The sequence below is a fragment of the Hippocampus bargibanti genome, linkage group LG15 (genome assembly GCF_051943395.1).
Source record: "Hippocampus bargibanti isolate YZ-2025 linkage group LG15, ASM5194339v1, whole genome shotgun sequence".
NCBI classification, from domain to species: domain Eukaryota; kingdom Metazoa; phylum Chordata; class Actinopteri; order Syngnathiformes; family Syngnathidae; genus Hippocampus; species Hippocampus bargibanti.
Genome location: NC_142748.1, coordinates 9,993,782 through 10,021,066, shown reverse-complemented (window position 1 = coordinate 10,021,066; position 27,285 = coordinate 9,993,782). Strand labels below are relative to the sequence as shown.

The 27,285-nt window shown below is 47.6% G+C and overlaps 3 protein-coding genes across 6 annotated transcripts; all 3 read right to left on the bottom strand.

Annotated features, from left to right (window-relative positions):
* Positions 1-6,846: 6,846 nt before the first annotated feature.
* ube2ib (ubiquitin-conjugating enzyme E2Ib) lies at positions 6,847-9,875 on the bottom strand. The gene is made up of 7 exons (XM_089015307.1): positions 9,582-9,875; positions 8,757-8,835; positions 8,587-8,670; positions 8,363-8,435; positions 8,065-8,174; positions 7,837-7,916; positions 6,847-7,655 (listed from the first exon to the last, which is right to left on the bottom strand). The coding sequence occupies exons 2-7, from the start codon at positions 8,820-8,822 to the stop codon at positions 7,592-7,594; spliced, it is 477 nt and encodes a 158-aa protein (XP_088871433.1). The 5' UTR covers positions 8,823-8,835; positions 9,582-9,875; the 3' UTR covers positions 6,847-7,591.
* A 527-nt stretch (positions 9,876-10,402) lies between these two features.
* kctd5b (potassium channel tetramerization domain containing 5b) lies at positions 10,403-19,019 on the bottom strand. Of its 4 annotated transcripts, none has more exons than XM_089015303.1 (7): positions 18,636-19,019; positions 15,498-15,606; positions 15,304-15,395; positions 15,115-15,210; positions 14,827-14,931; positions 13,753-13,878; positions 10,403-12,511 (listed from the first exon to the last, which is right to left on the bottom strand). In XM_089015303.1, exons 1-7 carry the CDS (start codon positions 18,855-18,857, stop codon positions 12,422-12,424), a joined length of 840 nt encoding a protein of 279 aa, XP_088871429.1. In that variant the 5' UTR covers positions 18,858-19,019; the 3' UTR covers positions 10,403-12,421. The 4 variants fall into 4 exon arrangements, with proteins under 4 accessions (XP_088871429.1, XP_088871430.1, XP_088871431.1 ...); XM_089015304.1 differs by having other exon boundaries at positions 10,403-13,061; positions 18,636-19,011; XM_089015305.1 differs by lacking the exon at positions 14,827-14,931 and having other exon boundaries at positions 18,636-19,001.
* A 630-nt stretch (positions 19,020-19,649) lies between these two features.
* On the bottom strand, positions 19,650-27,095 carry pdpk1b (3-phosphoinositide dependent protein kinase 1b). The gene is made up of 14 exons (XM_089015282.1): positions 26,799-27,095; positions 25,324-25,587; positions 25,114-25,156; positions 24,889-25,026; positions 24,625-24,769; positions 24,444-24,541; positions 24,238-24,313; positions 23,943-24,011; positions 23,740-23,836; positions 23,487-23,660; positions 23,162-23,379; positions 22,993-23,050; positions 22,605-22,757; positions 19,650-21,791 (listed from the first exon to the last, which is right to left on the bottom strand). Exons 1-14 carry the CDS (start codon positions 26,820-26,822, stop codon positions 21,675-21,677), a joined length of 1,674 nt encoding a protein of 557 aa, XP_088871408.1. The 5' UTR covers positions 26,823-27,095; the 3' UTR covers positions 19,650-21,674.
* Positions 27,096-27,285: the final 190 nt, after the last annotated feature.

Genomic DNA, 27,285 nt, shown 5'->3' with positions numbered 1-27,285 from the left:
TGATGTGGTGTAAACTCACTGGCCGAGAGTTGGGTATTCAGCGCCTTTGGTGTTGGTTCTGGAGAGGCCTTGTCATAATGGCACATGGGAGCGGGGGTTCCTCCAACAGCGGGCAGGGCCCGGTCGGGACTAAAGTCGAGGTGCATCATACGGCCGTGGGGTAGAGCCGCACGTCAGGCGCACAGGGACGGGGTCAGGCCGAGATCCGTCAACCGGCAGATCGCCGGCATCCGACCCCTGCCCTCCCCCTGCCCCTGCAGCGCCCGTCGCCCCCTTCCCCGCGTCCGCACAGCTTTGCCGCCGCTTGCGTTGGCATCGCAGACAGCCACGGAGTCGGCCGCACGTCAGGCGCACAGGACGGGGTTAGGCCGAGATCCGTCAACCGGCAGATCGCCGGCATCCGACCCCTGCCCTCCCCCTGCCCCTGCAGCGGCCGTCGCCGCCTTCCCCGCGTCCGCACAGCTTTGCCGCCGCTTGCGTTGGCACCGCAGATGGCTCTTCGTGGCATAGCAATGCCAGAGTGGCTTGTTCGCTGCAGCAGACTCCAGATCGAAGCGGTATAATTTGGATTTTCCCCAGTGTCCACATCCATATTAGGTATTTTTTCCAGGCTTGTACTGTGGCCTCTCCCAGTTCTAGCAAGTTTTTCTTTTCACTTTGGTTTCCTATTCAGGAGGTACTAAAATGCAGGACCTTCCAGATTTTCTTCCCCTTATGACGTCCTTTGTTGTCCTTGTAGTGTTTTGGTTTTGTTGATGTGGTGTAACCTCACTGGCCGAGAGTTGGGTATTCAGCGCCTTTGGTGTTGGTTCTGGAGAGGCCTTGTCATAATGGCACATGGGAGCGGGGGTTCCTCCAACAGCGGGCAGGGCCCGGTCGGGACTAAAGTCGAGGTGCATCATACGGCCGTGGGGTAGAGCCGCACGTCAGGCGCACAGGGACGGGGTCAGGCCGAGATCCGTCAACCGGCAGATCGCCGGCATCCGACCCCTGCCCTCCCCCTGCCCCTGCAGCGCCCGTCGCCGCCTTCCCCGCGTCCGCACAGCTTTGCTGCCGCTTGCGTTGGCACAGAAGACAGCCACGGAGTCGGCCGCACGTCAGGCGCACAGGACGGGGTTAGGCCGAGATCCGTCAACCGGCAGATCGCCGGCATCCGACCCCTGCCCTCCCCCTGCCTCTGCAGCGCCCGTCGCCGCCTTCCCCGCGTCCGCACAGCTTTGCCGCCGCTTGCGTTGGCACCGCAGATGGCTCTTCGTGGCATAGCAGCGCCTTTGGTGTTGGTTCTGGAGAGGCCTTGTCATAATGGCACATGGGAGCGGGGGTTCCTCCAACAGCGGGCAGGGCCCGGTCGGGACTAAAGTCGAGGTGGGTCATACGGCCGCGGGGTAGAGCCGCACGTCAGGCGCACAGGGACGGGGTCAGGCCGAGATCCGTCAACCGGCAGATCGCCGGCATCCGACCCCTGCCCTCCCCCTGCCCCTGCAGCGCCCGTCGCCGCCTTCCCCGCGTCCGAAAAGCTTTGCCGCCGCTTGCGTTGGCACCGCAGACAGCCACGGAGTCGGCCGCACGTCAGGCGCACAAGACGGGGTCAGGCCGAGATCCGTCAACCGGCAGATCGCCGGCATCCGACCCCTGCCCTCCCCCTGCCCCTGCAGCGCCCGTCGCCGCCTTCCCCGCGTCCGCACAGCTTTGCCGCCGCTTGCGTTGGCACCGCAGATGGCTCTTCGTGGCATAGCAATGCCAGAGTGGCTTGTTAGCTGCAGCAGACTCCAGATCGAAGCGGTATAATTTGGATTTTCCCCAGTGTCCACATCCATATTAGGTATTTTTCCAGGCTTGTACTGTGGCCTCTCCCAGTTCTAGCAAGTTTTTCTTTTCACTTTGGTTTCCTATTCAGAAGGTACTAAAATGCAGGACCTTCCAGATTTTCTTCCCCTTATGACGTCCTTTGTTGTCCTTGTAGTGTTTTGGTTTTGTTGATGTGGTGTAAACTCACTGGCCGAGAGTTGGGTATTCAGCGCCTTTGGTGTTGGTTCTGGAGAGGCCTTGTCATAATGGCACATGGGAGCGGGGGTTCCTCCAACAGCGGGCAGGGCCCGGTCGGGACTAAAGTCGAGGTGCGTCATACGGCCGTGGGGTAGAGCCGCACGTCAGGCGCACAGGGACGGGGTCAGGCCGAGATCCGTCAACCGGCAGATCGCCGGCATCCGACCCCTGCCCTCCCCCTGCCCCTGCAGCGCCCGTCGCCGCCTTCCCCGCGTCCGCACAGCTTTGCTGCCGCTTGCGTTGGCACAGAAGACAGCCACGGAGTCGGCCGCACGTCAGGCGCACAGGACGGGGTTAGGCCGAGATCCGTCAACCGGCAGATCGCCGGCATCCGACCCCTGCCCTCCCCCTGCCCCTGCAGCGCCCGTCGCCGCCTTCCCCGCGTCCGCACAGCTTTGCCGCCGCTTGCGTTGGCACCGCAGACAGCCACGGAGTCGGCCGCACGTCAGGCGCACAGGACGGGGTTAGGCCGAGATCCGTCAACCGGCAGATCGCCGGCATCCGACCCCTGCCCTCCCCCTGCCTCTGCAGCGCCCGTCGCCGCCTTCCCCGCGTCCGCACAGCTTTGCCGCCGCTTGCGTTGGCACCGCAGATGGCTCTTCGTGGCATAGCAGCGCCTTTGGTGTTGGTTCTGGAGAGGCCTTGTCATAATGGCACATGGGAGCGGGGGTTCCTCCAACAGCGGGCAGGGCCCGGTCGGGACTAAAGTCGAGGTGGGTCATACGGCCGCGGGGTAGAGCCGCACGTCAGGCGCACAGGGACGGGGTCAGGCCGAGATCCGTCAACCGGCAGATCGCCGGCATCCGACCCCTGCCCTCCCCCTGCCCCTGCAGCGCCCGTCGCCGCCTTCCCCGCGTCCGAAAAGCTTTGCCGCCGCTTGCGTTGGCGCCGCAGACAGCCACGGAGTCGGCCGCACGTCAGGCGCACAGGACGGGGTCAGGCCGAGATCCGTCAACCGGCAGATCGCCGGCATCCGACCCCTGCCCTCCCCCTGCCCCTGCAGCGCCCGTCGCCGCCTTCCCCGCGTCCGCACAGCTTTGCCGCCGCTTGCGTTGGCACCGCAGATGGCTCTTCGTGGCATAGCAATGCCGGAGTGGCTTGTTAGCTGCAGCAGACTCCAGATCGAAGCGGTATAATTTGGATTTTCCCCAGTGTCCACATCCATATTAGGTATTTTTCCAGGCTTGTACTGTGGCCTCTCCCAGTTCTAGCAAGTTTTTCTTTTCACTTTGGTTTCCTATTCAGGAGGTACTAAAATGCAGGACCTTCCAGATTTTCTTCCCCTTATGACGTCCTTTGTTGTCCTTGTAGTGTTTTGGTTTTGTTGATGTGGTGTAACCTCACTGGCCGAGAGTTGGGTATTCAGCGCCTTTGGTGTTGGTTCTGGAGAGGCCTTGTCATAATGGCACATGGGAGCGGGGGTTCCTCCAACAGCGGGCAGGGCCCGGTCGGGACTAAAGTCGAGGTGGGTCATACGGCCGCGGGGTAGAGCCGCACGTCAGGCGCACAGGGACGGGGTCAGGCCGAGATCCGTCAACCGGCAGATCGCTGGCATCCGACCCCTGCCCTCCCCCTGCCCCTGCAGCGCCCGTCGCCGCCTTCCCCGCGTCCGCACAGCTTTGCCGCCGCTTGCGTTGGCGCCGCAGACAGCCACGGAGTCGGCCGCACGTCAGGCGCACAGGACGGGGTCAGGCCGAGATCCGTCAACCGGCAGATCGCCGGCATCCGACCCCTGCCCTCCCCCTGCCCCTGCAGCGCCCGTCGCCGCCTTCCCCGCGTCCGCACAGCTTTGCCGCCGCTTGCGTTGGCACCGCAGATGGCTCTTCGTGGCATAGCAATGCCAGAGTGGCTTGTTAGCTGCAGCAGACTCCAGATCGAAGCGGTATAATTTGGATTTTCCCCAGTGTCCACATCCATATTAGGTATTTTTCCAGGCTTGTACTGTGGCCTCTCCCAGTTCTAGCAAGTTTTTCTTTTCACTTTGGTTTCCTATTCAGGAGGTACTAAAATGCAGGACCTTCCAGATTTTCTTCCCCTTATGACGTCCTTTGTTGTCCTTGTAGTGTTTTGGTTTTGTTGATGTGGTGTAAACTCACTGGCCGAGAGTTGGGTATTCAGCGCCTTTGGTGTTGGTTCTGGAGAGGCCTTGTCATAATGGCACATGGGAGCGGGGGTTCCTCCAACAGCGGGCAGGGCCCGGTCGGGACTAAAGTCGAGGTGCGTCATACAGCCACGGAGTCGGCCGCACGTCAGGCGCACAGGCTGCCGCTTGCGTTGGCACGGGCCACGGAGTCGGCCGCAGGCCGAGATCCGTCAACCGGCAGATCGCCGGCATCCGACCCCTGCCCTCCCCCTGCCCCTGCAGCGCCCGTCGCCGCCTTCCCCGCGTCCGCACAGCTTTGCCGCCGCTTGCGTTGGCACCGCAGATGGCTCTTCGTGGCATAGCAGCGCCTTTGGTGTTGGTTCTGGAGAGGCCTTGTCATAATGGCACATGGGAGCGGGGGTTCCTCCAACAGCGGGCAGGGCCCGGTCGGGACTAAAGTCGAGGTGGGTCATACGGCCGCGGGGTAGAGCCGCACGTCAGGCGCACAGGGACGGGGTCAGGCCGAGATCCGTCAACCGGCAGATCGCCGGCATCCGACCCCTGCCCTCCCCCTGCCCCTGCAGCGCCCGTCGCCGCCTTCCCCGCGTCTGAAAAGCTTTGTCGCCGCTTGCGTTGGCGCCGCAGACAGCCACGGAGTCGGCCGCACGTCAGGCGCACAGGACGGGGTCAGGCCGAGATCCGTCAACCGGCAGATCGCCGGCATCCGACCCCTGCCCTCCCCCTGCCCCTGCAGCGCCCGTCGCCGCCTTCCCCGCGTCCGCACAGCTTTGCCGCCGCTTGCGTTGGCACCGCAGATGGCTCTTCGTGGCATAGCAATGCCAGAGTGGCTTGTTAGCTGCAGCAGACTCCAGATCGAAGCGGTATAATTTGGATTTTCCCCAGTGTCCACATCCATATTAGGTATTTTTCCAGGCTTGTACTGTGGCCTCTCCCAGTTCTAGCAAGTTTTTCTTTTCACTTTGGTTTCCTATTCAGGAGGTACTAAAATGCAGGACCTTCCAGATTTTCTTCCCCTTATGACGTCCTTTGTTGTCCTTGTAGTGTTTTGGTTTTGTTGATGTGGTGTAAACTCACTGGCCGAGAGTTGGGTATTCAGCGCCTTTGGTGTTGGTTCTGGAGAGGCCTTGTCATAATGGCACATGGGAGCGGGGGTTCCTCCAACAGCGGGCAGGGCCCGGTCGGGACTAAAGTCGAGGTGGGTCATACGGCCGCGGGGTAGAGCCGCACGTCAGGCGCACAGGGACGGGGTCAGGCCGAGATCCGTCAACCGGCAGATCGCTGGCATCCGACCCCTGCCCTCCCCCTGCCCCTGCAGCGCCCGTCGCCGCCTTCCCCGCGTCCGCATAGCTTTGCCGCCGCTTGCGTTGGCACCGCAGACAGCCACGGAGTCGGCCGCACGTCAGGCGCACAAGACGGGGTCAAGCCGAGATCCGTCAACCGGCAGATCGCCGGCATCCGACCCCTGCCCTCCCCCTGCCCCTGCAGCGCCCGTCGCCGCCTTCCCCGCGTCCGCACAGCTTTGCCGCCGCTTGCGTTGGCACCGCAGATGGCTCTTCGTGGCATAGCAGCGCCTTTGGTGTTGGTTCTGGAGAGGCCTTGTCATAATGGCACATGGGAGCGGGGGTTCCTCCAACAGCGGGCAGGGCGCGGTCGGGACTAAAGTCGAGGTGGGTCATACGGCCGTGGGGTAGAGCTGCACGTCAGGCGCACAGGACGGGGTCTCAGATTCCTCAGTCGATGAATTCTTTTCCATCCACGGGAAAACCGTCTTCCTGGCCGCGGCGGCTGCAGTTGTCCTGGTTTTGTGCAGCGCTTTGCTGAAAAAGTAAGTCACTATCCATTAAACATTCGAAACAAGCGCAAATTTCATTGCTCGAGATTTGTGCAATCGCAGGTGGAGGCAAAGTGCTTTGGTTCCCACTCCTGCGCCATATTTCCAAAGCCTGTACTCCAATTGTCACGGGCATTTTAAGGTCAGCCGAGTCAAGCTTCAAGACAAGAGTCTCCTAGCAATGTGGTTGTGACCCACGCGTCGGTCCTTCCACTTCATTCTAGATTGTGACGATTTTTGCCAATGTTATCGCAGAGCTGGATGGACACGCAAACAAGCGTGACCTTCACACTCAAGCCGGAAGACACGCTCAGAGTGAACAGCCACGCGCAGGAATCGACGACACGGGTTGACGAGACGCCATATGAAAACCTCAAAAGCCACCCCGGAAGTTCGGGGAAGTTGAGGGCAAGTCGAGATGCAGGCCTGAATATTGCACAATGAGCGACTTGCAGCAGTGCGTGCAAGGACCAAACCTGAAATGAAGCACATCGGGAAGTTCATGTATGAGCACCGAAGCCACGGCGGAGCTTTCCGGACATTCTTTTCAAATTGCAGGAGGTGCAATGTCCTTTGGAGAAGGTGTCAAGATGATCACAAAAGGGTTGGGGGGGGGGGAGTATAAAGTTTCATTTTAAACATAATTGAATGTCTTTCTCACACAAGATTAGCATGAACGTTTTTTTAAGTCAATAAAATCTACTCGCCGGCCCTTATGACTTGGTGCGCGCAGATCGCGATGGATACAAAGACAAACTTGGCAACTGAGCGGCTGATTCTGAAGGACCAAACGGCGAGACTGGAGATGACGTTGTCCTGCAGGAATACAAATTATTGGGTTAAAAACAACAAAGGTTGAGAAACCTTTTGTAGAAAGTTTTATTGACGGTAACACATGCATGAACAAAGCACCGTTTTCACCTTAAAAGTCTGATACAATGGTAAGCCTACCTGCCTCGCTCATTTGTAGACTTTTTTTTCCTCTTCATCCAAAGAAGAAAACACTCGGAATTAACAAAAAGACAGCCAAGGTAGCAGATTCTATCATATGTTACAGCATGCTGAATAGAAAAACCTAAGAAAGAATTAGACCATCTAGAGACGCTAAGTGAAATACAACAGTATAAAAGTGCCATTCATCAGACAGCAGTTGAAATACTGACAATGAAATAAGCCGATGTGGGCATTAAATGTGTGGAAAAGGAGAGAAAGCGCGGAAGAAAGAGAGCGAGAAAAAAAAAAATACACTTATTTTATGGATAGCGATGACAGCCAGCTTTCATGGACTGGAGTCACGTCCCTCGCACCACATAGGACAAAGCTTCAAAAAAAAAAACAACAACAAACAACAACCACCAGGGTGCTGAAGCAACGATCCCCTCTCAACGTGACACCCCCGGATGGCGATTTAGAGCAAAAACGAACGCCGTAAAAACAAAGACAAAAAAAAGACAGTTCATAAGGGGTGGACGTGGATGGCACAGAATGTGGAGAGTTTAAATAGAAGTCTTTAAGCGAGTCCCGATGTGAGGGGAGCACATTCATTGTGACTGAGCAGGGGGGGTGGGAGGTGATTCCTTCTGCCACAGCAAGACAGGCCTTCTTTGCCTTTATGAGGGAGAGAACTTTTTGGCTTGTGATCGCACTCTCTTTTCGTAATCTGTTCTGTTTTGGCTGGAAAAGAGGAGCGAGGGGGAGAAAAAAAAAAAAAACAAGCATCAGGCGTAAAAGCCACATTGTCGCAAAACATACATTCGTGTAGCACAACTACAGAGACTCTCCAGATCTCGCTTTTCTTTAGCTGCAGCTACATAAGTCGTCAGTACGGTAGACAGGAAGAGAGCATGTATCTTACCAGTAGATTGTGTAAGCCTCTGCTTGGGCTGGATCCTGGATATTGGGCTCGTTTAGAAGTTCCTGAATACCTAATAGGATCTACGGGAGAAATTAAAAAAAAGAAAGAAAAATCCTTTGGGGAGAGAAAAAAAAGATTCTGGCATAGTTTTGGCTTTGATTGTTTGCCCCCTAGGTCACCCGATGAATTGCAAAAGTCCAAACGGGTTGCAGTTGACGCAGTGCAAACCTGCTTTATTGTAATGGCCGGTCTCCAGTCCTTGTCCTCCTCTAGGATAGAGAGGCATACTGTGCCCGATGGATACACATTGGGATGAAAGAGAGGAGGTTCAAATTTACCTGAACACACGAACAAGAAAAATATGGCGGTATGACATCACAGGGTGAGGGTAAAAACTTAAAGAGAAAACATGCACTAAAACACCTGGACAAAGCCGAGTCGCGTGGCTTCTATGGCAAATTAACCCCCTAGAAAGTCTCTGACTAGTAACAAAGTAAACAGATGAGAAAAGAAGACAACAACTCACATTTGGGCGGCGATGAAGGATAGTCATCCTTGAACAACATGCGCAGTTTGAAAAGTCCGCCTTCCCACGGAGTCTGGTGACACGCAATTATGTTATCAGCATGGGGGCGAGCAGTAGTATTGAATTGGATTTGCCTTTATTAGTCTCGCAGTGGAGAAATTGACCCACAAACTCTGAACAATGTAACTCAATTTGGTTTCTGATGAATGAGAAAGGATTATTACCGCCTTTTTGCCAGGGATAGCGCACTCCCAGTTCATGAGGTTCATGGTGCCATCCGCGTTTTTGGTTGGGACTGCCACAAATCCCTGAAGAGACATCCAAGAAAACCAAACTTCACATTTTTTTTTCTCCCCACATATGTGTTCTGAGTGAGGTTTCACTGTCGACTTACAAAAGGATGATCCTTCCGCCACGCTTTGCGCTCCTGAGCAAGCCGGCTCAATGCAATGCCAGACATGATTTATAGACTCCTGCAATGAATATGATAATCATCAGGTACACCGAAGGAAGAGTTTGAGCCACTTTAGTGAACTGGTCTGAATGTTTTTTTAAGTGAAAACAAATTACTTCAAATAATCTGTTTGACCACCTTTCAATTCCGACGGTGCGTAGTGACTGGTTGGTGAACCGGCATGAAACGCACTTTTGGGCTCGAATGTGACGGTTTGGACCCGTTAGTCTTTCGATGTAAGAGGCTAACAGTTAGCCCCCCAACCTTACTTAGCATAACCAGTATTTCCGATGCGTAAACGCTAAATTGTGAGATTTCTCCCTTGCATTCAAAACAGACGGAATTTGATGCCGTTCTTTGATGTTTTAACTTGTTTTATTAGACGTAGAAGGGCAAAGTGGTGTGCTAGCTAGCGCGTTAGTTCGCGAGGCTAACTCATGTGCGCCAGAACCAATAGGCGCTAGCGACTGTCACGGCCTGATGCAGCACAAAAAAATGGCGCAAATGCACTTGATTCGAACACATTTCAACCAACGAGAACCACAAAATAATTCGTATCCCCTCCATAGCAACCCAGTGAGTGATTCAATATGCCGTCACAAAAAAACTAGCGAGAATTTTTAGGATTAGGACAAAGAACATCAGCGCCGGGGCGCACGTTACATTAGTGCTATTATCAAACTAGCAAAAATGGCGCGAAAGGAAGCTAAACGAGCTTTGTAGACGACAAAACTCTAATTTTCCGCCATGGTGGTGCGCTCCTACCTTTCAATAATGTTGCTTTGGTTCGTGGGGAAATTTTGTGACAGTTAAACGTGTTCAAAACGGGTTAAATATGGTAGTTTCCCTCCTGAAAAAAAAAACACCCGCTGCGACTCAACCTCGAATCAGAGAGCGTCGAGAGGATTTTTTTCCCTCACGTACTTCCGCTTTCGCTGAAATTTAAACGGGTTACAGTAAAACCTTAGTTTTAGACCGTAATCCGCCTAGAAACTTGTTAAAAAGACGATTTAATAGAAAACAGATTATTCATTTTCCATTATAGTCAATGCCTGCTTTTTTTAATCGTGGTTGAATTACACAAACACGACTTGTCAGAATGGAACTCAACTCGAGGTAATGCGATAATGCCTCGGTCACAATGAGACGCGACACAAGGAAGTGATGTATAGGAAGCGGAGGGGTGACAAGTGGTGCATTCAGGTACACTTGGTTTGGTTGAGAACCGACTTTTGGTTGTAAACTGAGGCATAAAAAATCATTTTGGGTCAGAACCGACCGGTTCGAAAACCGAAGTTTGACTGTATTTCGATATTTTAGTTAAAGGGTTTTTTTTAAATGTCAATGTTTCTTTCACTAATACGTGTTGAATTGCATGTCTCCACGGAATGGAGCAGTTTCTGGTGATAAACATTATTTACAAGACGGACAATTTTACCATATATGCCTCTTTTTTGTAATACATCATTCAGCATAAAAATGTAATGTAGCAAACAAGTTACAGTATGTGTATTTCTAAAGTGGTGATGATATTGAGGGCAGCGATGCTCCAGGCACCACACATTTTCAATAAAACCACATAGGGATGAATGACAACTTTTTTTATTGGCTTAACTTTGCTCAAGACCACAATAGATGTATCCCCTTGATCTAATTCATAGTTTATACACATTGCATAAGATCATATGAAGTGATGTACTTAGTGATATGAAAACAAGCATCGGTGGGTTGGGCGGGGGTTGGACATTGCATTCTTTCACAAACATAAAACGTTATCTTGACTCATGCAACTTGGTGGTTTGTGGCTTATGACTGTAAATGCAAAACCTAACAGGGCACTTAAGAGTAATAGTAGGCTACAGCTTTTGACGCGACTTTCCATCAAACATAATTATTATAGTACACATGCCACATGGTTGGGATCGTCCCCAAGAATCATCCTGAGGCGTCAGAAGGCTTTCTCAGAACACCTTCATTGAGACTACACAATCACACAGGAAAATTAGAAAATCTCATTGCAAAGTTACGCTCCCACCTAAAAACAAAAATACTGTTTAAAACCCGATAGAGGTAAATGTCATCAATGCCAACGAGAGGGCGGAAATCAAGATTGTCTGCAACGCTCGAGTGGGCAGATGGCAGGGATGGCGCTACTCTGGCATTCTGGGGCCCGATAAACCCAACAGCAAACCCTTGCAGCCCCTTTTTAGCCCCTCCACCATTCTACTTTATCATCTAAAATATATAGAGATATAAATTCTGAGTTGTTTTTAAGATCCAGGACTGGGAGAAAAAAAATCCTGGCCAAAGGAGTGTCACAACTTCAGTCAGCATCTGTTCTTTTTTTTCTGCAAAGTGGTTGTTGCAGAGGTGCGGTCTCATACACCTCTGACATGCATCGGGGAGCGCAACACAGAACACACGTTGGAAGGTTTCAGAATACTCCAGCAAATGTAAACACGTCGTCGCACTTGCAGACTATCTAGTCTACTTCAATAGACCCCTTTTGCTAACGTATTTTGTGTTTCTTAAAAAGCCCTTGTGCAACAGGAAATGTGAATCTATATGCAGCCATAGTTAGAAAGCAGTTTGAGTCAAGTGTTTGTGTAAATACACGGACGTGTCGTTATGTACAAAGTGTGCCGGCAATAATAAAAAGTTTGCTCTTCCCTGACACTAAAGATCAATGTGTGCAATTCACGTAAGACGTTGGATTTTGGTCATTCGGGGAGAGGAAAGCAAGGCAACACCAAATGATGAATTGCCAGTGAAATATTTCAACCTATCAAAACTGCACATCAAACCGAAAATGAATTGCCTAAAAAAACGTGTTTTGAAATTTCAGTATTTACAAATAACATTACAGGCTGTTTGCAATGTGCACAGTGTGGTCATTTTTTTCTTCCCTCCAACTGTAGTGCATGCAACGCTGTGTATTAACTACACATTTGAAAAATGTTAAGCGCAATCTATCGCACGGCAGGAGAAGAACGAGAAAAAAAATCATGTAACAGTCAACTTCAAAGCCAAGTTTGGCTTTGTTATTAATTAACATTAACATGTCGAGGCAAGTTCTCAGTGAAAAGACACCTTGTTCAATCTCTTCGTTCCTGTACAAACTATGCAAAAAAAACACAAGGTAACAAGTCTTTTGTTGTTGGGAAAAAAAAGATCCAGTATAATAACTTCCATATGAAGTCATGTTTTTCTATACAGTGTACAAAACGTGCATCTTTTTTTTCTTTTTCAAATAGTTAAATATTGTGTTTTTTAATTATTTACACTATAACTAAATTCTCTGGATATGAACAGAGATTTTGTTCACTGTTCTCAAAAACAAAAAAACTAAGTTCCAGTCCGTGATCCTCAAATACTTCTTCTCGGCCCTGATATATCAAGAGATGCTCCCCCTCAAACAAAAACAATACAACCAATAAGTCAATCTACGCACCACCCCCCTAAAAAACATAAGTGTTAAACGACACTATATGAAGCAGTTCCAACGTATGAACATGATGTCTCCAATTCAATAACTAATAACCGGGATTCTTATTTTTGAATGAGCTGCAGCAATGTCCTATTTAAGCGCAGAGAAAAAACTATTCTTACCACGTGCATCTGCCGACTGAAGAGGCCTTGTTGGAAGACAGTTGCAAGGCGCTACACAACGATACAGTAGGTACCCATGAAGCTGCCTTCAAAATAAAAATCAACATTAAAAAGTGATTGACTTCCAGGTCATTGTCTTTTTTTCCTGAAAAGAAATGCAAATTCCCTTCTTGCCATCTCCAAACAACGGGATGCTTTTGAAACACAAAGAGCGACTGAACTCTCTTGTTAGATCAAGTTGGAGGATATCGGTAAGTCAAGATCGACGGATAGATGACCCTGAGAGAACCACTGGCCGATATGATGACAGCCATGTTATTTTTTTTCAATTAGTTAAAAAAAAAGAGGGTGGAAAATAAGAGAGAGAGAGAAAAAAAAGAAACCTGCCTCAAGTTGATAAGTTCCAGTTCAAATGTACAGGCACCAATTGTCAGTAAGCAATCATATTTACATCGAGAAAGAAAATGGAGGGAAAGAGAAAATAAATGCACCCCCCCCCCCTTTGCTCTCCCCTCGCAGCTCGAATCTCTTCTTGTGCTAAATATTTCTCCACGATAATGATATGTTTGCATCCTAACACCTGGAGCTCCTAATACTCAGTCGTCCTCACATGCGGGAACCCCTTTCCTGAAGAATCTGTCACGACAAGAATAAAAACAAAAAAAATAGGAGATGTTATTTGGGTCATTTGTTTCTTTTACTGATGGGACTAACAAGACGCAAAGTCAGGAAGCCTGACGGAAAGGTGAAGCGAGAACTATGGAAGGTTCCTGGGGGGCACAAATCGTCACTGTCTCATTTTTATTTTGCCAAGAAGCTGCTCTCTATTCTTTCCCTCCAGTTGGGTGATACGGGTTCTAAAAAAAAAGCAAATGGAGTTGGGGGTACCTCCTGAAAGCACATCCGAAAACCTATCGGGACGGAAGGAGAGCGCGAAGGGGGGGAAATAGGGAATAAGGTGAAAGACTAGGTGGGAAGGGGAGTTGACTACGGCCAGTTGAGCGCTCACCTAAATGCTAAACCCTAATCGGAATCATTCATTTCATAATCCATGTCTTCATCGTCGCTCTGAGCAACAAGCGGCAAGCACAGAAGACAAAAAGAGACATGTTTTTACAAACATTAGATTTGAATGGGAGGCTGGACGGGGCGGAAAAGTGGGGGTGGAAGGTCACCAAAAGGGCAAAACAAAACATCATGCAAGTGAACCCCCCCCCCCCCCAAAAAAAAAAAAAAAAAAAAAAAAAAAAAACAAAACCAAACCTGATCCTGAAACACGTACTGGTGCAAAGGACGTATGTGATTTCAAGGCGTGAGTGCAACCTACCTTGGCCTTCTCGCTGGGCTCGCTGTTTGTCCCGTAGGATTGATTGTGAAGCTCCTTGGAGACAACACACAGGAACTCAGCTTGGTCTTCGTTGCCGTAGTTGTAAGAGGAGCCGATGCTGACCAACTAGGAGGACAACATGACAAAGATGAGGTGTTAAGAAAAAAAAATCCGATAGGGTATATATATGCAACAGAATAATCCATTGGGACTGCTTCTGATTTTCAGAATAATTGCTTGTTGTGGTGAAAAAAAAATTACAACTGTAGTGAATAAAACAAGGGGGATCTCTTCAAAGTATCATGAGAAAAAATAATGCATCTAAGACTTTGAAATGTTACCATTTTGACCCTTGCGTACGTGTTCAAACACGCAGTCATTCGACAACGCTGCTGCAGTCGCGTTGCTATCCGTCAAAAAAAGATAAGAGCAAGAGCTCACCAAAAAAGAAGATTCCCAATCACAACAAACGCAGGACAAAGTCATTTGGTTTGTACAACTGGAAAAAGAAGATGAACCGGGAACAGTCAATCGCTATGTATTCGCTATCGAGCTAGCTTTCTATCTATTTGAGTTACTTCCAGGTTGAGTGAACGCCGGCGCGTGTGGCCGTCGCTGCTCACCCACAGAAAAAACTTATCCTGTGACTGTAAAGTGACCTTGAGAGTTTTGAAAGGTGCTTAGAAATGAAATGGATTATTATTATTATAACTGTGCAGATCTAGCTGTTCATCAGGAACAGATTTACAGACGCCCTAAAACTCGGCGCCACCCATGTCACTCACCAGGTGGGACCCAGGTCCAAATCACATACAGTGATACCTCAGCTTACGAACTTGATTGGTTCCCAGAAAGCGTGTGTAAGGCAAAAAGTGTGTCTTCCAAACATTAATTTCCCATAGGACAGCATTAAAAATGAGAATAATCCGTTTCCAGGTCCCCATAAAACATCAATTGTGATCCTATGACGTGACTATCCCGATGGGCATCTGGGCGTGTAAGGGCGACAAGGTGGAGGGGGAGGTGGGGGGAGGGGAACCATGCAGTGACCAGCAACACGTGGGTGGGACACACCTCTCCGCTGTTGTTTGGCAAAGCAGACTCTTCTCCCTTCACCTCCCTCGACACAATGAGTAGAAACTCCGACCGCCGGGCTCGCCCGTAACCTATACTGACAAGCTGCAACAACCAATCAGAGCACAGACTGGATGTCCGGATGACGTTCGCGGGTGAAGGTATTTGTTTATTTTTTGTGGGTTCGCTGTGACATCCCGCCGCGAAGCGCCAGCCGAGGTGAGCATCGCAGGGTTTGATGAGCGCTTGAAAACAGGACTGCAGATGTCGCGGGGGAAGACGCGTCACCTGTTCAAATTTCCAGCCGTCCGACATGGTCGACACCATCTGCGTCAGTTCCTCCTCCTGGCACTGAAGCACTCGGTACACGTGCTTCACCGGCACCTGAAAAGCAAAAAAAAAAACAACGTCAAAGACGCCTCACCTCAGACTTTTATTTTGAAAATACACCACAAGTGGAAAGAAGACAAGACATACCTGCGAGGTCTTGCAGTCCCTTTCCCTGATCTTGTCCTTGATGAGCTTTATTAACGATGTGATGTTGTAAAATTCCGCTTCTTCCAGGACACCTGCAAGGGCATTTTTTTTTAAAGTCAGTCTTGGACACGTGTTAAATAAATAATAATAATAATAATAATAATAATAATAAGAACACATGATGTTTTTGTTACCTTCCTCTGCCAAGTCCCTGTTGAGCACCAGCTTTCCATGCCTCAAGTAGTTGAGCACCGGCCCAAAGTAAGTTGGGTCTCTGTCAATGAGATAGGCGCCGGTTTCATCCTGAAAGGAATACCAAGGCCGCCATTATTGTCATATCATCCGTCCAATGACGGCAAAAGCTTATTTTCAAATGAAAACCCTGATGGCAGATTGACCTTCTTTCCACAGTCCAAAATATCCCACCAGCACCCACCGGATTTCTATTCTGGCGGGCGGAAGAGGAAAACGGCGCACCAGGAGCGAGCGTGGAAAGTCACGTGACTCGCAGCTACTTAGCCGAGTGCAAGTGGAAGCCTTGTCGTAGGGGCGGGAGCCAGAATCCCCCCCGGAGTGGTAATGGCATCGTCAAATAGGCCTTCATCCTTTAAATAATACAGGCATCGCACAGAGAAGAAACCCTCTCCGACTTTGCAAAATATTCAAAGTCCCATTTTCGCAGTCGCCGGTTATATAAAAGGAACATTTCCCTCCTGAAACCCTCCAGAAACTCCGCAGTCACGATGACCTGGAAGAAATTGGATTCGTAGTCTTATCTTTGCTTTATGATCACTTCTAGTTGAGTTCTTCACACACACACACAAAGCGCAAAAAAATGCTAACAACAAAAACTGTCCTAAATGTGACAGCAAGTCAATTGGATGCCTCTTGGAATGAAGAAAAGCCCGATTTGGGAGTAACGGCGCTCCGACGGTTAGAACCTGGCACGTGATGCGACGTTCTAACCCTCCACGTGCAAATCAGACTCCAGTCGACAGCATGAATAATGCAGTTTTAAGAGTACAGCGGAAGCGTGTCAGCATGCATGACTGAGAAATGAAGCGCTCCTCTCCCCGAGCCGAATCACAAAACACAATGCCACTTTCACTTGAGATTGAGGGGAGGCCGGATCCGATCTGTCACACGCCCGCAAAGATGGATGCTATTTCTTGTAGCGTATGTAGCTTGGAAGAAGTCCAAGATGGCGTCCGAGTTGGCAGCCTTCAGAAAGTGCTCCTTGCTTTTTTGTCTTTGTGTTGTCATATTATCTGTTATTTAGTTCTTCCTTTCCTTTCCTCCTTTGTTCTCTAACTTTGCTGCTGTGAAATGCAAATGTCTCCACTGCTAGACTAATAAAGGCTAATCCAATTCAATATTTCTTACTATTTTCTCTACATTGCTAGTCCGTGCACATTTAGGAGACGTGCATTGCTCAGGACTAACATTAGCCTCTAGTTGACTGGTGAGTTGGGGGAAAAAAAACATGTCATTGCTTGCTGAGAACAAATCGTTGTGCAATGACAAAAACAGAGCATGACTATCTTGCTCGAGGGAAACTTTTCAATCGGGCTTTTGTGTCTTGTACCTAAATTTGTAGCTTGCGCACAGATGTATTTCCTAACCACTCTCCGTGTTTAGACGTTGATGTGTTTTGAAGACAAAAGCCGCAAAAGATCGAGCATCCGTTGATAACCTTTTGCATAACGGCCACTCTCCGAAATAAAGAGGGACGGAAATGGCTAGATGGTCCTCTGTCACGCACTTAAGGCACAAAATCGACACGAGCCGAAGCTCATTGAAGGATAAAGAGAGCAAAAAGCAAGCCGATTATTCAGAGATTAAAAATATTGGCATTCAAACGCAAGATGAGTCGCGATCTCCGTTGGGCGCAAAGTAGGGCGGATTATAAAAGTAGATGAACACAAACCATCAGGGAGGTGTTGAAGCAGCAGCAATGTCTACTGATGTGTGTCGCGCAGTGTACGCGGACAATATTTCATTGTGTTTGACGCTTGAAAGCCCACAGGCGGCTTGCTGTTGAAAACCGGCAGATGCACAAACATACTCCCCTCCTCCTCCTGCTGCTCGTGGAACATGTGGAGGCCATTCAGGGAGACAAGAGTGATTTCATCCCCGGCAGCACCTCAGCCCACTTGGCAACGGCTTCTTACTCACGCTGGGCACTTGGCCACCGTGGCTGCTTGCTGTGAGGCCAATGGGGCAACCCTTATAGAGGGGCTGACGTATGGCCCGCAGGACACACAAAGCTGCTTCTGTTCTTTCATCCATCCCAACGAGCATTACAAGCAAGTCCGGAAAAAAATGTTGCATGGAGTCGTGTTTGTTTTTCCTCCCTTAAAACGAGTTAAACTCTTAAAAACCACAGAAATTAGTACACAGTTAGCTAAAATGTGCTTGCTTACGGCTAACAATGAATGCACTGTTCAGATGTGTACATTCTACATGATCAGAGAAACATTTAAATAGTACTCGAAGGATTCTTCCAGTGTCGTAATTCATCGCTTTGAAATTTGTTCAGTTGTGGACCACTTTCATCGTGATAAAAGATATTTAATCTTAAATTGAAAGGGAAAGTATCGGCTGTGTTCTTCGTGGCCAGAAACTATATGATGCAAAGATCACAACTCATTTTTATCCACAGACAGAATTAAAAATAGATGCAAAAACTCTTTGTGTTGTGTCTTTTTATGACACAAGTCTTGCAACTTTTTTCACCCATCGAAAGTTGGACAAATTGGGACGATGAAATTCGAATCAACGTCAAGCAAAAACCAGACGGCACACTAAAGACAAATAATCTGCAACAATGCACTACGGTGTTAAGAATCTCTCGCTTAAAGGAAATAGTTTTCTCTCTTGGTTGAGAAAATGTTGCTATTAGCTCGACGGGTGCAACGCAATGCAACGGCCTCGACGGGACAAAGTTTGCAGTTGAATATTTTCACTCAGTACTTCATCAAATGAAACAAAAAAGTTGTTCAAACGTTACGAATTGTGTGGCATTTAAAAAACAACAATTGTTACCTGCATGTGATTTACTTAAATAGTTTGAAAAGACTGCAATGAAATATATACATCATGTGGTTGACTATTGGAATCTAGCCCGTGAGCTAACGCTAGCTAGCTGGAGAAGGGGAAAAACGTTACGATAGTTATTTTAAATCAAAAATCGTCAAGTTAAACAATGAGAATTGTTAAGTCAACAACATTCGACTATTCAAAATAGGCATTTGTTCAATAAAATCATTTTTTAATCGAAAAGTAAAAAACAGTAACATGTAGAGCCGAGTGCTAATTAGCTTAGCATTTACCTTGTCGGAATCGAGCTCCGGGTCCGCTTGGCTCAGCCTGTAAAGAAACGATTTGGGATCTCGACACAAGGTCTGCCTGGTTGTTAAAAAATAGGTCCCTCCGACGTTTAGCCGAATCCACTTCGACGAGCCCGTACCGGGCGGTGGGCTTCTCTCCGCCGAAGAATGACTCAAACACCGGCGGTGAGCGGATCCACTGCTTTCCGCGTTGTTCTCCGCCATCCCTCGCCCTCACCTTCGCCTCGGCTGCTTTTGCCCACAGGCTGATGGGAAATCTCACGAGCTGCCTGCAGCTTGGCTAGCTCTCCTCACGCGAATTCTCAGCCACTCCCACGAAAACCCACTCGCGTCTTCTTCACTCAACACACGAATGCACGCACGATTCCACGCGAGATGCTCCACTGGAAACGTTGGCGATGATGTCTGGGAGAGATGAGAAGAATTTTCTCTCCCTATTCCCTCGGGGTCCAATGTGTTGTATGGAAATGCCCTCCTCTGATGTTGCAGCATCATTATATCTACATATTATGTCATAGGTCCATATTCAGCACCCATATCGCATGTCCCTCGTTTCTTTAGCCCAGCAGCCCAAGTTGATATCCAGTTAAAGATTCATGAACCAGTCCCCACTTTGTCGCGACTAAAATACATCAAACATATCCCACCAGCATCCTTAATTATGAATGATGCTTGGAGCACAAGTTCATTTAACTGCATCTTCCATGTATGTGTCACGACTTGAAGGACAAAGACTTATAGTCAAAATATCTCCATTGTGAGACATATCAAACTTTTCTCCTCTTATTTTAAACCACAATGATACAAACAAGTTCTTAACATGGTTTGGTGGGAGAACAGCGTGTCCTGGTACAACGGAACTTAAGCTGGATATCGAATTAACGCCCAAACGACCTGCCACGGCGTCACACACAATTGCATTAAAGCAAGAATGGCCCGTTGTCGTAATTTACACAACCTCACCCCCGACCATTCCAAAAAAATAAAACACACAGATGGTGGGCCGATCCTTTATTTACATGCTGCGGGATGTGAGAAGCCAGGGCCAGTGAAACGCTGCATCTTTTTGTTTCCCCGTGCGGGCATTGCGACTTAACAGAAGACAAGACGCATGGCTTTTCTTCGTATGCCTAAATTCCCCACATGCTTCAATTACTGGACTACCAAGCATTAAGTGGAAAAGTCGTCATTCAACAGCTACTGACCTAGCGCACAAAGAAATCAGCGAGAGAATGAACAGATTCATTAAATTATCACGGGAATATGATGAAATCACAAAGCAAATAGAAAATGTATGATATAGTAAGAAAAAAAAGCTGTAAAATATTATAGTTTACAATAATTATTCACATTCAAAGGCTTTACATCTCAAAACATACACAACATGGCCCCTGAACACGACTTCAATCCAAATATGATTCATATATTAGAATTTAAATAACACAGAATGAACTAGAGGCTAAACAATAGCCCTCTAATAACCTTATACAAGAATAAAAATACAAAAAAACTGTCTCCTAATGTCATTGCGTTACTTGCTTCAGATTTTAATAATACATTATCTGTACATCACAGTTCTCGTCAGTTACAAGCCAGGTAGTGTTTTCCCATACAGCGTGTAACCGACCGCCATTGATTTGATTCCGACAAATTCTCCGCGCGGAGGAGGACAACACTTGTCCAGTGTTTCCTCCACTTTTTTTTTAAATATAGACAGATACAGCAATTTCATCGCTTATTTGGATCAGATAAAGATATCCTCGCACACCCACCCAATCCCTGGGCCCCCAGGGTCCTTTTCACCTATATTCCAGTCACACACTGCACTCAGACTCGGCCAAGTAGGAGGAAGGTAAGGGAGGGGGAGCGTTTAACCGGGGTTGAGTGAAAAATGGGGAGCTGAAGGTAATGTGTCAAAAAATGAAAAACATGATTATAACACCCCCCCCCCAAAAAAAAAAAGAGGATCTGAAGTTCTACTGGAGCTGAATGTGTCTGTATGGTTAGGGGGTGGGCGACAAAACAACAATTTAATGGATAATCTCTGTTGGGTGAGGGTTTTCTGGTCAGCATGTAGGATTTTTTTTTGTATTTCTACAGGATGCACTGAATATAGCAAAAATATAATAATAATCTTACCAAAAAGAAATTCACATCGCAAAGTGAATGGAACAAAATAGCCAAATTCATCCAGTAACATTTGCTATGGTTGCCAATGCAGTCAAAAATAATTAAATCCCCACCTTAATAAAAAAAAAAAAAAAAAACACAAACTTGATAAACTACTATCGTATCATCATCAGTGCCCTTAGGAGAGAGGAACAAGTCTGCGCTACACAACTGGCCATGCAGGAAAAAAGGGAAGCGAGTTTAAGGATTAGCAAGTACAAGCTAGTGGCATGTTTACCCGCCTCCTCTCGACCTGCTCAGAATCTGTTTGGACCACCGTGCGCGAGTACCACCTGGGGTTGGGACGAAAAACAACTCAAAACGCTGCGGAAATACACGGGCTCTTACAACAACAACAAAAAAAATACATTTGGAGTTTGGTAGATGCGCCAGACTGAATGGAGCGTGCGCCAATCGCTTGTGTGGCTATTGATGGGGATGGCTGGGTCATGGTGGCGGTTGGGTGTCTACGGGTTAAGCATGTGCTTTGATGAGACTCTGGGAATCAATAGTTAGGATCTATCAGGAAACCAGTCCACGGATGAAAGAGCACCCTCGTGGTTCCGCCCCCTTTTGCCTTTTTCACGTTGTGTTGAGAATGTAGCAAAATAAAAAACCAAAACGCTTAGTGGGATCTGATGGTAACAGAAGCCTCACACGAAGCACAAAGAACAAGCAAAGCAAACCCTGAATCTAACCCCAGATCCTACCCACGCCTTCTACACAGTAAAACAAACAAGGTTTTCGATGCCAGCGTCTGTACAGACTTTGTTTACACTGCGGTGATGAAGGGCACTAAAGAGCGTGTTACTCTGCTCAGCGATTGGCCAGCGGGAGGAAGTGGGAGCGCTCCTATAGACTGGGGAGATTTTGGTGTCTTTGATAGATCTTTCGCCACACTTCCTGGATCTTCTTGCACCATCTGTCGGCATTTCCGCTAGGGTCCATCAAATAGTATGTCCGGTTAGGCTGCAATGACAGCGAGGAACACAAACATGAGAAACGGTGAGAAAATCACCCCGATACTTAAGACAAGCGTACTTTGTTTGGTCTGAAAACTTTGTATTGATGGCGAAATTAGAAGGAAAACACATAAATACCGCGATGGTGAATCGTTATGTGTTACAGCAAGACTACTATTTGATAATAGTTGACACAAATTCCCAGAAGACAAAATCAGCCTATTTCCAACGGAGCTTAGGCGCCATCTTGTGCATTTTCTGGGATCGTGACGCCTCGAATTGAGATTGGAGAACTTCTTTAATCGATTGCAAACATTTATGCTTTCCTCTTCAGAACTATTTCAATCATATTCATAACTGGATGAGGAACAAGAAAGAATCCTCTCCCAATCTGAAGCCATTGTTTTGATTTTCCAGCAAGGCAAGAAGTCCTGGCGTGACGTCACGAACAAGGAGGCGGGACCTTCTGAAACAAGCCATTTTGAAGTAGTTTTGGGACACTAAGTTAGTTTTATTGGTGTTTTGCATTTGACTAAAAATATCCGTCGGCGCGTTTTGGGTATTTTAGATGCTATAAAATGTTTTTCTGATGTCAGCTCTGCAATTTGGACTCAACAAAAGCAAAACATGCTATCTTATTCGCTAAATGTGCTCTGTTCATGGTTGCCCTTTGAGCTTACATGCCTAAATTTGTGTTTAAAATAAAAGCTACAAAAAAAATGACGATTATTGTAGGTCAAGTGATATTGCGGGACAATAACCCAAGTTGTGTATTCATTCCAATGTTATACTTGAGTCATTCAATAGTAATCGCGCGTACCGTGTGAACAAAGAAGGTTTTGAAGTTCTTGGCCTCGGGGCGTAATTCTAGTGACCAGGGGATTTCTCCTTTCAGGACTTTGTTGACGGGATCCACATAGTACAGGTGTGGTCCTTCGGTGAGGAGCAGCTGTCTCCGTCGGGCAAACAGACCCTGCAACGCATCGCGCTTTCAGTTGAGCCATCAAATAAAAAAATACAAACTAGTAAAAGAATACAATATAAACAAGTAAAAGAATACAATGACATCAAGTAAAAGAATACAATGAAATCAAGTAATAAAATAAAATAAAAACCAAAATTTAAAAAATTACATTAAAAACAAGACAAAATAATGGAACAAGCACTGAAGCGCATGGTTGCAAAAAAGTAGCAAAGCGAAAACTCACCTTTCGTTTGTCCACCGGACCCATTTTTAAAATCAGGTTGTTTTGCACAAACTGGTGCCTGAGTGACAGTAGAATCAAGACAAATATTCATTCACTCAACCCCCAGCGACATTTTCAAACGGTGCAACCATTTTGCTAGCTAACGCAACAGTCTGCAGCTCCGTCGTACCACGGATTTCGTGAGGTTTGTTTATCCAGCAGCAGGAGCTTCTCCTCGTCGGTGAACTGCAGGTCGAGCTCAAAGGAGTTGTTGTCCAAGTCGTGGATGTACTGCTCGATGTTGCTGCTGGAGCGCTGCGGCGGCGTCGACTCGTGCGGCGACAGCGAGTGCGACGAGCTGGACTGGGCCACCTGCATGTTGCTGAACTGGCTAAGGAGGTCGTCGTACTACGTGGATAAAAATGACATCGACGTTGTTTTATTTGGATTATTATGATGATGATTTCTTTTTTAGAAAATCGATTCCGAGGACACCCATTGGACAATAAACGTACATTTCCGTAGCAGTCCTCGTCGTCTTCAGACATGGCGGGCAGGTAAGGGGTGAGCTTGGGGGGCGTCTGCATGTGCAGGTCACTCCAGGAGATGGTGTCAAAGAACGGGTGTTGTTTCAAAGGGTCGTAGCCACCCATCTCTTCGCAGCCAATCCGATTTGAAGGGTCGAGTGACTATTTCGGGAGGACGGGTGGAGGTTTACATATTTTACTGCTCCTGCAATCTATTACAAATGATCTGTAAGGACTTTACCAAAAGCTGTTTGACAAGATCCTTGGCTCTGGGGAAGAATTTCTCAGGGAATTCATACTCCAGCTTTATTATCTTCTGGAATATTAAGTATTCGTTTCTGTCAGGGGTAAAATAGATGTCGGTTTAGTCCTTTTTGCTCGTCGGTTTTATTTATTCATTTGTTTGGGCGATGACAGCAAAAATGCAGGAAAATAAGAACGTACCCAGCTCTGAATGGTGGTAAACCAGCCACAAGCTGGTAGATTATACATCCCAACGCCCAGAGATCAGAGCTAAAAAAAAACACACACGCAAAAACATATAACATATTATATATACAGCTATATATAAACAGCTTTATTGTCAAATATGCTAATATGCATGACATACAGCACAGATAAAATGACTGTGCTCTCGGACCCAGCGTGCAAGGCACTTATAATGACTTATAACAAACATAATAAACACAAAAACAACAAAAAAAACTTTTGAAAAAAGATGTTGCTATCAGTCAATTACCTTTTGCAGGCCGATTTCTCTGTTAGCAGCTCCGGAGAAACATACTGTGCTGTTCCGACGAAGGAGTTAGCTCTCGCTGCAAAAGCAACGTGAAAACATTGAACACATTCGCTGCCATTCCCGACTTTATTCGGGAATTGAAAAGTGTGACGTGGAACGCCATTCCCGAAAAACTAAAGCGCCAGGACAAAAGCTGACAAATGTACCTTGCTTGCTGTCCGACGACAACTGTTTTGCCGTCCCAAAATCTGTGATCTGGATATGCATCTCTTCGCTCAAAAGAATATTCTCTGGTTTCAGATCTCTGCAAGGAAGAACAAAGGTCAGAATTGCGGTGGCGAGAGGCAAAAAAAAAAACACAAAAAAAGCGAAGGCGTCAATACGTACCTGTGGATAATTCCCACATTGTGCAAATATTCCAACGCGCTCACAATTTCGGCCGAATAGAATCTAGTGCAGGTCTCATCGAACGAGCCAATTTTACGTATGTATTTCAGGAGCTCGCCGTTTTTTGCGTAGCTGAGACCAAAATCTGGAGAAATAAGAGTTAAGGAAAAATAAAGCATCACAGCATTCTTACGAGTGCAGGCGTACAGGATCTCGGAATAGTATTTCACGCCGACAAGGAATCTTGAAGTGAAAAAAGGATACATAATTTATCGTCGTCTTGAAATGTGAAAAAGAGTTTAACAAAGAAGGGGTGTTCGAGATTTGACATCAAATCACGTTCTCTTTTCACATACTGGGCTTTGTTCTGCTTCATGATGTGCCGCTTCTCCAAGATCTTAACTTGAACGCAAACACAGCACAAGAATAAAAAAAAACATGCACATCCACCTGAGCGCCGTTTGAAATATTATATGATATCATACTTACTTGCATATTCTTTGCCAGTTACCTGCTCTCTCGCTAAGACAACCTTGAAAAGGGAGGAGGAAAAAAATGTCTGTAATTCAAGAGGATGACTCATCCGAGAACATTAATCAGTGGAATGCTAGCATGTAGCAACAGTTACCCAAGTCAAATTTACAACAACAAAAAAGTGAAAGAGGAATGCGCCGCATAAATGTGTATATTGTTACATACCGTCGAGAAGGAGCCCTCTCCCAGTATCTTGCCAAACTTGAAATCCTCCGGTTTCTTCTTGCGAGGTTGCGGCGCCTGAGCCACCTTGTGCGCACGGAGGCCGGCAGCCTGGCCGCTGGCAGACGCTCCGACAGCACGGGCCTCCGAGGGCGAACCCTCCATGCCGGGACAGTGGCTGCTGCTTAAGTCGGGGTGGTTCCTTACCATTGATGGATGCGAGCGGGCACAAATGACAACGCTGGGCTGGATAGGCACGACATCATACTGTAAGAAGAAAGAAATATGTTCAAACGATCCTTGTTTACAGAGAGATGACATTTCAAACTATATAAGTAACCCATCCCGGTGGATGCTGCTGGCATCCTGTCATCATACAGGTGAAATTTTCGCATCAGGCCACCCTAACAAACAGATATACTCATGGATAGAAAACCAGATATTGTTTGTTGTCATGCAGATCATTGTAAAATTAACCTGTCAGCCCTGTATGCTGAGGTTGGTCATGGTGGTGACATTTGGAGAGACAAGCATTTTTGAGATGCTGAAACTTTGACGACCTTTTCCTCTTGGACGAAACACAGCCATCGTCAACAATTCACACCCCGAGACAACAAAACAATGCGAGGTTGTAAATTCCTCAGTCTTTTAGAGCCAACAATAACACGCACAACACGTTTACAACTCCCTAAACGTGTGTTGCTTCCCTCGGCCTAGCTTTTATCTTATTCGCAACCAAGGTGTGGCCATTCATCCGCTTTTTATCCTCTCACCCGGCTCACACTGAGCAACTACGCCCTGACCAGTTCTCAATAGATCCACCGCGTCGTGTTTGCTACTTCAAGCCAGATCCAAAATAACACACCGACGGAATCAATCTAGTTGCATCGAGGCCTAATGTGAACTTACTCGGGCAACCTTGTCAAAGGCGCACTGGCTTGACAGTGAGTTACAAACTTGCGGCAACGGCCATTAAATTAGCTCAAGGTGTTGCAACTACAAAAAGAAAAACGTTCCATCTCATGTCCTTCTTATATTTTTATCCTACCGCTTGTCAGACAGAATAAACGTGAACGTGTTGTCGCTGACTTGTGCACCACATTGAATTGACAGCCAGAGTTAACATTGAAAGCGCGAAGCCGCTTTAGCTTAGCATTAGCCGACTGATACAGAACAGGACAGATAACAGCTTGTTGTCGGTTCTAATTCAACACAAACCCGACCAGTGTACAACACATACGCGGGTCTACACGATTCTCAATGGAGCCGAATAATTTTGGCTAATGTCGCTGTCGTTCGCCCGAAAGTGCCGGGGTAGCCGTGCTCCGGGGGTCTTAACGTTCGAACGAGCTTTGCGGCTAGGCTAACGCTCTTCCAGCGAAGGCCCGTCCTAACTAGTTGTTGTCAAACAGCCGCCACACGCCACGTTCGGGCCACCGGCTTCGTAGTGTGTTCCGTGTCGAAGAGGCGACACTCACCAGCTGACTTGTAGCTCTTGCCATGGGAGTTTTCCTCGAGTATTTATTTGGAATAAAATAATTAGAGAAGCTCCGGTAATGGCTGCCTCTGCGCCTTCATTTTCAAGCTGTGACGTCGTTCCACAACAATGTTACCGCAGGACAGCAGAGTCCTGCCGTGTCCGCCCCCCTCGCCACATTTACAGTACAACACTCAACTTCATTTTACTGGAAAGGCGACGTCAGACGACAGAAAACGAGAAAGATATTTTTAGACAAAACTCATTTGCACGCGGCGTATATACGCCAGTCTTCCTTATGACGCTGTCAGATCTTAGTAGCAAAATGCTGCATTTACTGACCGTGGTTTCCATTATAAACAACCAGGTGAAGCGATGGGAAATTTGAATTTACACACGTTCAAGTGTAAAAATACGCCCAGGGGGGCAAAGGTTGAAAACTTACTTTCATTTTGTTTTTTGGGGGGTATAAAACAACACATTATGTA

Coding starts and splice junctions, on each gene's coding strand:
- ube2ib (XM_089015307.1), bottom strand. CDS start 8,822: ATGTCTGGCATTGCATTGAGCCGGCTTGCTCAGGAGCGCAAAGCGTGG. Junction 8,671..8,756: donor GGCGGAAGGATCATCCTTTT/GTAAGTCGACAG, acceptor ATGTCTCTTCAG/GGATTTGTGGCAGTCCCAAC. Junction 7,656..7,836: donor GAGGCTTACACAATCTACTG/GTAAGATACATG, acceptor CCTCTTTTCCAG/CCAAAACAGAACAGATTACG.
- kctd5b (XM_089015303.1), bottom strand. CDS start 18,857: ATGGCGGAGAACAACGCGGAAAGCAGTGGATCCGCTCACCGCCGGTGT. Junction 15,607..18,635: donor CGGAGCTCGATTCCGACAAG/GTAAATGCTAAG, acceptor TATTCCTTTCAG/GATGAAACCGGCGCCTATCT. Junction 14,932..15,114: donor ACGGCTGGAAATTTGAACAG/GTGACGCGTCTT, acceptor TGGTTGTTGCAG/CTTGTCAGTATAGGTTACGG.
- pdpk1b (XM_089015282.1), bottom strand. CDS start 26,822: ATGGCAAGAGCTACAAGTCAGCTG. Junction 22,758..22,992: donor GTCCGGTGGACAAACGAAAG/GTGAGTTTTCGC, acceptor GATGCGTTGCAG/GGTCTGTTTGCCCGACGGAG. Junction 21,792..22,604: donor AAACCTTCTTTGTTCACACG/GTACGCGCGATT, acceptor CTGTCATTGCAG/CCTAACCGGACATACTATTT.